This window comes from Lipophrys pholis (genome assembly GCF_963383615.2).
Source record: "Lipophrys pholis genome assembly, chromosome: 7".
Classification (NCBI taxonomy): Eukaryota; Metazoa; Chordata; class Actinopteri; order Blenniiformes; family Blenniidae; genus Lipophrys; species Lipophrys pholis.
Window position 1 is genome coordinate 15,487,291 of NC_137638.1, and position 13,300 is coordinate 15,500,590.

The following is a 13,300-nucleotide window of genomic DNA, read 5'->3' on the forward strand; positions in this document are numbered from 1 at the left end:
GTGATTTGAAAGCTTAAGTAGCTCTCTGACAAGTCTGCTAAACTTTCCACTGTCAGACGGACGTCTAAAATGAGGCATCAAGAATAAGAATAAATTTCAGATTTTAAAGGACATTTCATTTTTTTATGTTTTGTAACAAAGTTAAGCCGAGACATTTCCATCTAAATTGTCCGTTATCTGCCGAAAGTAACGTGTAAAGAGAAGGAATAAATTCTCTCTGGTCAAGAAAGACCATTTGAGTCTGACACACCCGGGGCTCAGTCGGCCTCACCGCTGTCACTGATTTATGAAGCTATCGCTTTTTCTATATGAACTGTCTGAGGTTCAGCTACTAGTGTGACAGCGCCACAAATTCACATCTAATTTCTATCTAATTTCTCACAAGGTTAGGAAGCACTTATTTAACAAATGACTGAGGAGCTGGGAATACATCATACCTCCCATGTCAATACCAGTCATCTTGAGGTGGAATAAGCTGTGAGATATTAATGTGATGAGACCCAAACTCGGATGAGTCCAGAATCCTGGGGGAATCTCTTTAAGAGATGCTGATGACCTTAGACTTTTATTGGCTTGTGTTGACGCTTGTTCAGTCATGCATAGGAAAGTCATAAAATCCAACAACACTGAAGGAGTAGAAATGATGCCCGACATCACCTCACCTACCCAATAAATATTCGTCTTTCAAACCAATTTATTTTTGATATAAGTGTTCACACTTACTCACTCACCATCTGAAAGTTTGGCCTGATCGGTGATGCCTTCATTTCTCATTGGACCTTTGGAGGGTAGGGTCACAACTGGCCGTGACAGTCGTTAAAAACATGGATCCATTCTGCCTCGTGTCGAGGACTCAGATTAAAGATGATGCAGTGATGTGGGAATGTTTTATAGTCACACATTGGGACCTTGGTACAAAATAATCTTCATTTTAACACCACATCCTGAGAAGTGCTACTGCCCATGTCCACTCCTTTACGATGGCAATCTGTACCCAACTCCTGATGGATACTTAGAGCAGGACACAAGTTATGGCACAAAGCCTTATTCAAGAATTTTAAAAAGTAGCACTCGTACTTTTGGTGGGTTTTTTTTATTCAGAATTCAATTGAAATGTTGTGACATTGGTGTAACTTGAAAAAGGATGTTTGTTAGCATTTAATGTGCAACCACATCTACGACTTGTTATTGGCAATCCTACATCAACTTTTGTTTTACATTTTAGCAAAAAATTACAGAAAATCCTTAAGAAAACAGGATTTGGGGAATTTTTTTGGGGCAAATCCAAAGTTGTAACTGTCGATGCCTACCCGTAGGGGCAAGCTTGTGTATTTGATCAGGAGTAATCTATTACTATTGGATGGAGTTCAACTCAGTTGTAACATTGTACTGGTACTTAAGATATACAGAATATTGCCGTGGACAAGGTCAGCAACAAGAATCAGTAACAGTATGTGTTATTCAGAAACTATTATCACAGACAGTCGCACAGCGAGTCTCTTGAAAGCCTCCAAACTCCTCTGAGAAGAAGATTTTTGCTCACTGTGCGCAAGGGTTGCTTGTGTATCACTGTCTGGATCATTTGTTCATGTTGTGACACTGAAGTCACACAGTAGCGCACACTCAACAATCTAGGGAGGGAGCCGTGGGACAAAAACTAGTGTCCTGCCAACTAAATAGTCTATTTTCTCAATGGAGAGCGGTCGCTTTGAAGAGAGCTAAATTACAGCACAGTTACCCATCAAAGAGGACTGTCGCACAGCAAGGTAAGGCCAGGAAAATATTTGAAATATACTGTCCACATAAAAAGCGGTCAATGGTCTGTAGTCATTTCAAAGACTTTAAAGGACCTGCTATCATCCTGATGGCAGGTACAAGTATGCCTTCAGAGGTCTCGTGAAGCGAAAAGCAATCCAATACTTTATGAGACAAGTGGTCATAAAGTTATGGCTGATTGGTACACAAGTAAAGCAGATCCAGGTCGATGAAGTAAGCGTATATGTAATAGCAGCATCTAACACACGTCATATCCAGCAAATGTCACTGTCAATGACCACACACTGTCACTGCGCAGAAAGATGCCATTGTTTTGTCTGCCTTTGAGAGGACATTCCTGATCAACAACAGCACGGTGTTCTCACCACAAAGGTATGTGCCGTTTGAGAGTCAGAATTATGACAAAAGCTCAACATGGCTCAGTCACTCATAGTGCCTGTAGTGTTGCCGCCGTATAATCTGGTGGTAATATAAACATTCTGTGAAGCATGTATGTGAGAAATGCATGTGAAACAGTCTTTGTTCCTCTATTTTTATATGGTGAGTGTACGTAAAAACATCTGTACGTCTGTTTTGCCGCATGTGTGAATCGGAGATTTGCTTTCAAGGCTTTGGTACCTGCGTGTGGTTTCCGCAGGTGAGAGGACCTGGGATCGTGGCAGCCACAGAAGCTTCCTCTTTCTTGAAACGACAGCGTGTGTCTCGCCTTCCTTTCCGACTGCTCGGGGTTCGAGTGACAACCCTCACTGCGCACCACACAGGCCTCGCTCTCACTTGTGGTCTCCGTGCGGTAGCCTGTCTTCCTCTCCTGGGCCACCAGCGCCTTCCGTTTCTCTACCGACACTTCTTTTCTCGCTTCTTTTCGTTCCTCCTCCCGCTCCTTCCTCTCCTCCAGCGATTGTTCCCTCCGAGGTAGGCAGGTTACAGCCGTCTCGGGCTCTGAGAGGGAGATGGCAGTCTCGTAGTCGGTGTTGTTGGCCGTGCTGGTGTCAGGTAGTAAGGGCTTTTCGGCACTCGACTGGGCTGGAGTGAAGAACACCTGAGGAAAAGTACTTTTTTTTTTCAGTATGTGCGTTTCACAGGCAATCTAATGAGACGAAAAGCTAACAGTGTACACAGAAGATTCGGCAAGCATTTATTAAGCGGGTGTTTGTGCCCTCGGGCACTGAAGTGTGCATGTTTAAGGAACAAAGTCATACAATATTCACTCCTCAGTGGCCAAAAAGGAACAAAAACTAATAATGACTATTATACTGAGTAAATGGCTTCATTTTAGAGGTCCCTCTTGCCTGGAAGAGCAGAATAAAGTCTGTACAGGAGGTGAGGTTGTAACCACAAAGGTGTGAAATGTGAACAGTGGATTGGAGACATGTACAAGTTTTCTTTTTCATACCTCGGCTTATTCAATAAAATGGTCTTTTCATGCCGAATGCTCAATTTGCATGCCACATTTCACAATTCTCAAACACTGGCTTCTTTCTTCATGGGTGTTGTTTCTGACGTTCAAGGACACCAGTGGCTATATTGTGAAGTCATGATGCATTTAAAACATTTGTTTTTGAGGTAAGCCTGCTACAGATGTATATCTTCGTCAATATACTCATGCTGATTACAAACAGCTTGTTGAAAGTGATAAAAACACGTTCATTATGAAAGCTTCTTGGATAAAACCGGCATGTTACCTGGGAGGTAGAGACGACCACGCTGAAGTTCTCTGGAGCAGGCGGAGGCTCAGCTGGAGCGCTGTCTGCAGCAGCAGGCCCAGGCACGGGGGTCAGTCCTGGGCATAAACCCGATCTTGGGCTGGGAGCAGGCAGAGCATCTGCCTCTGACACGGAGTCCTCTGTGATGGGGATGAACTCCGATGGTGTGATGGCTGTGGTGCGGTCCTCTGATATCATAGGAGACTGGAGCGAGCTCTCGCCTCCAGGGCCGAGCAGTTCGCCGGGCCACGACTCCGGGGTGACCCCTCCCGCCCCTGGGGTGACTGTGGCGGAGCTCGGAGGCTCCAGGTTTACTTCTGGCGGTCTGTGGTGATCAGACGTGCGGGAGAAGCGGTGGTGAGCTGAGAAAGACTTTGGCAGCAGCTGCTTCTTCTGGCGTGAAGACCGTTTGTTGTTATTGCTGCTGCCGCTGTAGTCATCCAGGAACCCGGAGTCGTCACCTTCGTTGGTTCCCGAGCCGCTGATGCAGTTGATGAAAACATTCCGATTGGCTGAAGAGGACGAGGAGGAGGCCTTTTCAAAGTCCTCCGTCTGGGAGCGAGTGATTTTTTTCTGCTTGTGGCTGCCAAACCCAAACGAGTGGCGAGATTTGGAGCGACCACCACTCTCACTGAACCCCGTCGACGCGGATGTCGTTATTGTCTGCTGGTTATTTCCATTTGCATCGGTGCTCTGTGAGAGCGGAGGCGTGAGATTTAGATTGATGGGCTGGACCCGTGGGTCACTGTTCCGTTTGAAACTGAGAGAGGGAGTGCGGAAGAGGCTCCGGCGTTTCCCGGTGCTCCCAGAGCTGGAGTTGGTGCTGGACGGCGAGGAGGTGTGGACGCCATTTCCCACTCCCCCTGAGGACGGGGAGGAGGGGAGGGACTCCTGCCTCTTACTGTTGCTGCGGCGGAAAATTGGCAGGCGGGAAACAAGGGTGGAACGGCGAGAGCCTGATTCACCCATCTAGAAATTTGGGCAGTGGGGCAATCTGAGGAAAGAAACAAACAAAAACAGCTTTTAATAAAGATAACATGTGAAAAAAAGAACGCAAGTGGAGTGATTCCCGCCATGGTCAATGTCTCATGAAGCTGACTGACAATATGCAAAGTGTATGAAAAGGTGCCATCAAAGCAAAAAAAAAAAAAAAATGTGTACATTAAAGAAGCTTTAGCAAAAAATTCTTTATTTTTTTTTATTCACTACATTAGTGATATGTTATTTCATTGTTCTGATATCCCCATTTTTACAAAAAAAAAAGCATACTAGAAAAGTAAAAGACAAGCAATTGAACTAGGAGGTGTGTCCAAACGTTTGACTGCCCCGGAATTTCAATAAATAGTGATAAGAAAAACAAAAAACATTTCACGAGCATCAGTGTTCAGCCAAAACTAATTGAACCTTGTTGTTTCTGCTTGTCTCGTCCTTATTTGTTCTCCTGTTACATCCAGCACTTGGGCGATCACTCTTTGCACACACAATGTGCTACTTGGTGCGAAAGTTAACCAGTTCACATCCAAAACAACAAGCAAACGAAAACCTTGAGGATATGAGATCGATTCGAAGAGGTTCACTGTACAGATCGTTGGAGCGAACGCTCACACGTTTCTCATGCCGTATGAGTCATAACAAATCTAACATCTTCACACCACGGATGCTTCTGGATCAATTTAGGGTGTCTAATGTGAGAGATGGATTTTTGCTGTGCAGGCATTGGTATCATATGCATAAACCTAAACCGTTTACTCTGTTGCTGTCCGAATCTCCGTGTCAAGTTGTATGATGAAATACATAAAAAAAAAAAAAAAAGAAGAAGAAAAAATACCTGAAATAAGAAATAGGGTATTTTGATGTGGCGCCGTGTCATATCACCTCTTGCGGTTGAGGGATTTAAACTGGTGTGTCATGGATGAGATAAGATATGAAGCTCATGCTTTGCAGCTTTTCCCCCTTTTTTATTTCCTCTCCTAAAAGCTTGCTATTGATTAAGACATATTTTCCAGGCAGTTATAATGCTGTCGTTCTAGAATTCTTTTCGAGATTGAATTGCTAAATGTCCTGTCTTTTGTATGTGTATATTTCTGTTTGGAATTTTTTGAAGAAAAAAAAAAAGCAGAGCAGTGACTATTTCACTCTTTGCACGCTTAAGTGTGTTTGTGTAAAGCTGTCAGCTGTTGTTAAAGTAGCTTACATACTGAAGACGTCTCCTTGAAGCACAGAGACGGTTTTTTTAGTACATCAATGAGCAATGGTCACTCGAAAGCTCTTTACAAAAAGCAACATTTCTGATTTGCTCGGCTTATCGTGTTTGAGTCTAAGTCTATAGCCTTCTGTCAAACAATCAAGGGGCTAAATTAGACATTCTTCTAGTTCAGGCTTAATTAAATGTAAAGAAAGTGTGTAAAAGAAATGTGATTACTGCTGGTGTGACACCTGGAGGGCTGATGTCTCTTTAACGTGTCCCAAATTACAATTAACCTTTACTTGACGAATTAGATCATGTAGAGACAGGCTTAAAGCAGAAGCAAGACAAAAAAGGCGGGAAAGAAGGTGAAACATGCATGGGTTGTTCTATAGCAGTGGTGAACAGTGCCAAGTAGAGGTGATTATGATGAGGGCCTCCTCGTCTGTTCTCACAAGGGCAGGGAATCCTGACTGACAGCACACACCGCAAATGAAGATAAAAGACAAACCCACCGGAGCATTTTGCAAAAAAAGAACAGAGTGTGAGGAAAGTTTACAAAAATCCACTCGGACGACTCTCCGTCCATCTGTACTGTGTGAATATTCAGGTTGTGTTCACTCTCTTAAGGCTTCGTTCAATTAAGAAGAAGTCTACTGCAGTTGTACTGCAGCTGACCAAGTTTGACTGCTGCAGGCCATAAAGCCCTGTAGTGGATCAAACAGGCTGAAGAGGACCTGTTCCTCAAGGAAACCCAGAGTAAACAAAACCGAAGACATTCAACACGGGCAAACAGCAAACACAGGATGTAACAGCTTCAAAACGTCCGTCTCCTTCAGCGGACACTGTGTGCACAATGAATTCTGACTGCTGTGTGAATCTCTTTTCATTTTAAACCCTACTGGTGAGCGGTCAGCTGCTCATAATATTCCCACAAAAAAACCCACAAGGGCACTTAATCTAGAAAAAAAGCTTTGTTGTGAGTGTTCACACATTTATATCAGATCCTGGAAGTCATAAATCAGGAAACTCACCCTTTTTGCTTTTGTCTGTACTAAAGATTAATATCAGAAGTGTGAAAAACACAGTAAAAAGCACAAGCCTAAAATATTGTCCCTCAAGGAAAATTATTTTACCAACTTTTTGTAGCCTCCTGGTAAAAGAAACACTGGAAAGTGGGCTGCTTGTAGGAACTGTTGCATCAAGAGTCAGAACTTCCTCTGGCATACACATTTGATGGAGACATTAACTCACATAAATACTCACGTTCCCATTGTTTCCTGCCATGCATGAGCCTCACAGTGACTATCGTGGTGTTGAAGAATTTCTCCCTGTAAGAGCCACAGCGTGTTTTGCTTCCAATCCCTACGTAATGAGATTACATTAACACCCTTTACTTGAAGTGGCTGACTAGAGTGTCACGTCCCTGGAAGTAAATTTGATCAAATTTAAATGCGATGTCGCTCCGACTTTCATTACGACTTAATGCAATATGTAAAAGCAATATCAAAAACATGAAAGGTCAGCCATATTGGGAGCCACGCCACCATCTGCCATGAAACAATATTCACAATGAAACGCTGTTAGACTTTGGTCCCTCTCCTGTCAATTTAGGCTGTCATAGGGCACAGCAGGTTAACAGCCTTGTCAAAAACCCTTTTTTCAGATGAGCCATCTGCTCAGACGTTTTTGTTTTTCATACTGTCACAGTAATTTGACCAGGTCACAGCACGCTTACTGTTTAAGACAATGTAAACATCTTCTGATCAATTAGCCTGACATTAAGACAGACTGAGAACACTTCATTTGACTCACCTCATCGTGTGGAGGCATACACACATTATCTTAAGTGATTGATAACAAACTGGGACAGATAAAAGTGTCTTAGAGGGACTCTGTGGAGCACAAACATCAAACTCATTCTGGTTCAGAGCCCACAAAGTAAAAATTTAAATGTAAAATCAGAATAATTCTACTTTAATAAGCTGAGTGTACAAATACATCCTGGAAATGGTCACAATTTGGGCTGGGCGATTTGGCCTTGAAAAATTCGAGTTTTGATTTGATTTTCAATTTTTTTCTCAATGCACTCAAAAATGACTGCAGACATCATATATATTGTCAAAAGTGCAACTTTATCGCTGTAATTTTCCTCAGAGTTAAAATGCATATAAGTTTTCCAGTGTTTCCTCTAGGACTTTTTTCAGCAGCGGGTTCAGGGACCTTAAATGGTGAATTCTAATGAACTGTGTACTACTAAATACTACATTGTGATGTGATAAATTGTAGGACTAGTTGATATTGAACGAACCAAACACCAAATAATATGTTATGGAAGAAGCATACTTATTTATAAGTACATAACTGAACCAATATAAAGATGTATACAATAATTTTATATATATATACATATATACAGGTATTTTTGTGGTATCTGTCTTCCCTTTTGCAGCGGTTTGTAATTTGCAGACGGTCCCTGCACTCTGGTCACACAGCAGGCTGCTCATCTAGAACAATGTTGTTTCTGCTGCTCCAAAGACATCGACTTTTGGCAAAAATGAGCTTGAAGCATATTGTCACTACACAAATGGGAAAAAGGCAATTGTGTGTTGATGACGTTTCGTTAAAGAGTTATTGATACCATAACTTTACCGAGCTGCTCTCAGCAGGTGTGTCTGTCTCTGGGTCTAATCCACTAATTAACTCCAACTTCTTCACAGACCTGCTCCGTGACATATCTCAAGTGTTGTTCTCCCGTCGTTATTATCTTGTTTGCGGCAGATTTTGTGTTCAAATCTGTGACAACGTGAGTGAGAGGGATGTTGCACTCATGGTGCTGTGCTCTGAGTGATGCGTTTAGGTACGAGTAAAGAAAATCCGGGGAGGGGGAGATTTAGCAGAAGCTGGACCCTGCAGCTCAGAATGAGAAAGTTCTCCACTGTGTCACAGAGAACAGAAGCTCACAGCTTTACTCGGACGGCCACAACTTCCACGTCGGTCTCGTGACAACTGGTGCATGATGTCGTTACGCGTCGTTCACAACCCGCCAACATTTTAACCGCACTCTCTGTGGTGGGACCGCGCAACAGAGTTGGGTGCGCTTTGCCTTACCGTACCGCCCCGCACTTTGCAGTGGGGCTGAGGCTCGAGGAGCCACGGCAGAGGGACAAAAGAGCTGCGGGTTGCCGACCCCGGAGCTAGAAGCAGGCGTTTAATTGTTTAGCCACTTGTATACTTAATAAAAGTCTAACCTTTCCAAGTCTCACAATTTCTGTAGACTTCTGCAAACATGTTTTCATAAACTCAACCTCACAGTATGACATTATTAATAATGTAGTTTTTACAGCAGTGTATCTGACAGTTCGGCTCTGGGTCTCAGCGTTGCATTATGTCTGCTAATCTCACTAGAGATTAAGAGGACAAATTATAAACACCAATTACTTATAATGGAAAAACTGGTCTCTAGTTATTTTTCACACTTTGCAAGACGATTCTGCACGCCGGCCTGAACCCTCTGTGGGCCCGTTTTTGGCCAGTGGGCCATATGTTTGCCATTGTTGCTGTTGACGTTTAGAAGAGAGAGTTGTCCTTTGACACATTGATTTACTTCCTATCTGCTCGACAGATTTACGAGAAGTGAAACTACGTGTATTAGAGAAGTCAAGCCTCCCCCCCCAAAACCCAGATCATCCTACCTTTGCACTGATAGAAATGCAATACTGAATAAGAGTAAACACAAGCTCACACATTAACAGGGAAGCTTTCCACTGATACATGATTATCTGCCCATTGAAAAGAGCGTGAGGCGTGTATGTGGAATGAATACCTGGGTGTTTCCAATACAACAGGTTTTTGATGGGATCTTTTTTCCAGCTGTAACCACACATTACATGCAAACCATAACCCCCAGATATGAACAGGACTTTAACATGTTAAATTGGCTTGTACTGTGGTACTGGCTGCTGTCTGAATACTGAAAATAACACAACTAATTTAAGCCCTGATGTTTTTAAAAAGTTTAATATGAGGTGAACAGATTTTGTACGGACTTCAACAAACAGTTACTATTTAGCCAGTGGAAACTCGTTTTTTCCCTGTGTTGAGGTACTTAATGAATATTGTGAGTGGATAATGTCAGCTCATTTAAAAGAAACAGTTTCACAATTAACTTGGACCTAACTGTAAGCTTTCTGAGGAAACTGCCAACAGCTAATGTGTCATTTGCTACTTAATCCTTTACACATGCAGCTCACCCAGCTCCAGAGTTTCATCACAATAACCATGAGCAGAACTTTCAAAACAACATACAGGCGAGAACATGTGGTCAAAACAACAGGTCATCTTTTGCAAGAGGACTCCGATTTAAAACAAATGTTATCTCTCACCTTTGGCACCCACACAAACAGCATCAGTGTGAACAAGTCTTATATTAACCAAAAAGCAAATAACTAACAAGCTACAGTATAACGCCACTATGAGCTTGAGCTGAAAGTCACCAGGTATAAACATCAGTGAGACATTAGAGTATTGTATGTAGGGTAATAACAGGGAAATCTATGCTGGTCCTCATTTTCGAAAAAACAAAAAACATGCAAAGCACATCCACATACAAGGGCTGGAAATAGATAGGTTTAAATGCAAAAAGAAAAAAGTGCATACACAAAAAAAGTGGAAAGTTTTCTATTTGACAACACACACAGAACTAATGTAATACTGAAAGAAAACGGGGTTGGGAGTTTGCATATTCTCCCTATGCACAGTTTATTCTCCACAGTTTCCTTCCCCGGTCCAAAACATGCATTCAAGGCTGAACGGTGACTCCACGCTGTCCGTAGGAGTGAAGGTTTTTTGGTGTGAAATTATAAGTGTTCAGCAGGTAACCTGAATATACTGTACCCATAGTTAACCAGATTCAGCTCCAGCAAACCGCAGCCCTGGGTTAAATAAAATGGTGTAAAAGAATATAAATGAATGTAAAAAACAGAGCACGTGTTGAAATATCAGCAAACAAATGACTTCTTCAAAATATGCTAATAAGAGATAATAAACAATAGAACAACCTGTAGCACTGCACAGAAATGTTACAGACTGACACTAATGGGATGAATGTGTGGTTTAAAAAAAAATTATGTACTAGCACACCATAGCAGATATTCCTAAAATGTAATTCTATCTAAATATAAACATGAACATGAACGATATCTGTAACACATGGTGAACAGTAGATATGACTATTCAAGGCCTGAATGTAACAGTTATTGATAATTACCAACACAAAAATGGATAATTGCATAAGTACTACAATATAATGACAGGTTTTGGTTTTTTTTTATTATTATGACTACTCTATTAGAAAATACTGTTCAATCATGCTGACATACAGGTTACAATTCAAGTAAATGGCAGAGACTCTGAAGACGTGTGCGGTCTGACTGAACTGCTCATTTCTAAGAGATCCTGCCATGTCACACACAAACTCCTACATGTTGTCTTGGGGTATTTTTTTGAAAGACTTTCTTGGTCACAGGGTCAATTATGTCTGATTGGTTTTGTCGGGGAGATTGGGCGACTTGGCATTTGCTTGCATTGGGATGATATTCTACCTATGCAATAAGATGGAACAGAATACACCTGAAGAATACAAAACGTAAGTCCATGTTATGACTACTCCCGTGTTCACCCATCTTCTAAACATGCTTTATCAAAGTTAAGGTCATGGAGCGCCAGAGCCTGTAGGGCGAACACACAAGAGACAGACGACCATAAATTATCAAAGAGGGGTTTTTTGTTTGTTTTTTGTTGTGTTGGTTGTTGTTGTTTTTTACAGTCACCTGTTAACTTATCTGGCATGTTTGTGGACTATGAAAGAAAGCTGGAGATAACCATAGCACATGAAAAACAAACTCCACACAGAAGCTCCCCCAGCCTGGATGTTTAATGGGGTCCTCTTGCTCAGAGATGAGACTGGATATTAAAACGGCAACAATCACAATGATCTCACTGGGACTTTAGAGTATGACAAATCCTAATATTTTGAAGTTTTAGTCAAATCTGAATAGCCATAATTGTCATACTAAACAAATCTCAACAATGAGCCAAACAACACAGCTAAATACAGAGGCACTGTTGGCGTTCATGGGAACATTTTTTTCGAGTTTGTAATCTTTACAGGCTCTAAATAAACAGTGTTGTCTCTTGATCGATGGTCACTATGTTTTACGGCCCATCAAAAACACAAGAATGAACAGGCCTTAGCACTGATGGATGACACAGGGTGTTTACAGTATCCACAACAGTTCTTACAGCTGTGTGCTCAATGTGCCTCAGTGGGTTGCTGTTTTTTTTTTATTATCCTTATTATTTCATCCCTGTATTAGTCACGGTGTAGTTGCCCAATTAGCCGCATCGTCGCTGCAGAGATGTGGACGCATGTCACCTGCAGCAGCTCAGCGGGGCGCCGACAAACTGTCAACACGAGCCATGTCAACAAGGCTCCCGAGCTCCGTCCACCTTAAATCCCGACTAGCTAGCCGCAGACGCTCCTAATGCTCCCTGCGACGGCATCGCGCATCATTCCAGCCCGCAGAGGTCAGCGGGGTGCGGGGTGGAAGCCTGCAGCGGGCACCGTGCAGCCCTCCAGCCGGAGCAGCCGGCCGACCGGCGGCTAGCAGGTAGCAGGTAGCGGGCAAACACGTTACCTTCAGCGGATTCCCGGAGTCCCCGGCGAGGCCCCTCTGAGCAGAACGAGCGAAGTGCGTCCTCGCTTCCTGCTCATGTGAGTTACAGTCGGCTACATGCGGGTGTGAGGAAGTGTACAATGGTACAGAAGAAATCGCACTGAGGAGGAGGAGGAGGAAGCACCTTGTGTCGCGCGCTGACGCACCTCCGCGACGTGGAGCGTCTCTTCCTCCCTGCGTCTCTTCCGCGTTGTAAACGACGCCAGGCCGCGCGCGGGCGTGCACAGCGTGACGTCCGTACTCCTACTCTCCTCCTCCTCCTCCTCCTCCTCCTCCTCCTCCTCACAGCATCCTGCAGCAGGTGGATGGATGAACGACTCAATCGTTCGCTGAAAAGTATAATCGCTCATAAAACCATCCTAAGCGTCATTAAGCAGCGCTGCAGCCGCACAATGATTAGATGTCAGCTGACCTTCAAAGATGCCACATTAGGCTATATGATCGCAGGATTCTCTTGGTGCTGCTTTAATTCCAGTATGAGAATCAATTTATCAATCCCTGGAGGATATTCCACATTGCTCCGCACAGAATGAAACGATGCTATTAAGGTTAAATAGGGAATACTAATTTAATAGGCCATATATACAAAGTTATACTAAGTTAAGCTCAGCAATGATGGCCTGGCAGAGCAGAGAGAGCTTAACAAGCGACACAACACACATTATTTACAAGGAGGAGTTATAGAGTCTTATTGCCACAGGGATAAAGGCTCTCCTGTGACGCTCTGTACTCTCTTTGGTGGAATGATTCTGTTGCTGAAGGAGCTTCTGCTGCTGACCAGGACATGAAGGAGGAGGCGAGAGTCATTGTTCAAGATGGACCTCAGTTTGGACCGGATCCTCCTCCCTGACACCACCCGGACAGAGTCCATCTCCACCCCCACCACGTCACTGGCCTTT

At 43.2% G+C, this 13,300-nt stretch overlaps 1 protein-coding gene across 1 annotated transcript in view; it reads right to left on the bottom strand.

Moving 5' to 3' along the window:
• The window catches only part of ccser1 (coiled-coil serine-rich protein 1), a 127,636-nt gene extending 115,043 nt beyond the window's left edge, over nucleotides 1-12,593 (bottom strand). Inside the window, exons 1-3 of the mRNA XM_080466718.1 lie at nucleotides 12,363-12,593; nucleotides 3,459-4,473; nucleotides 2,395-2,815 (exon numbers count right to left, since the gene is read on the bottom strand). Coding sequence (XP_080322844.1) covers nucleotides 2,395-2,815; nucleotides 3,459-4,448 — 1,411 coding nt within the window. The 5' untranslated portion in view covers nucleotides 4,449-4,473; nucleotides 12,363-12,593. The remainder of the gene's footprint in view (nucleotides 1-2,394; nucleotides 2,816-3,458; nucleotides 4,474-12,362) is intronic.
• Between the last annotated feature and the right edge of the window lie 707 nt (nucleotides 12,594-13,300).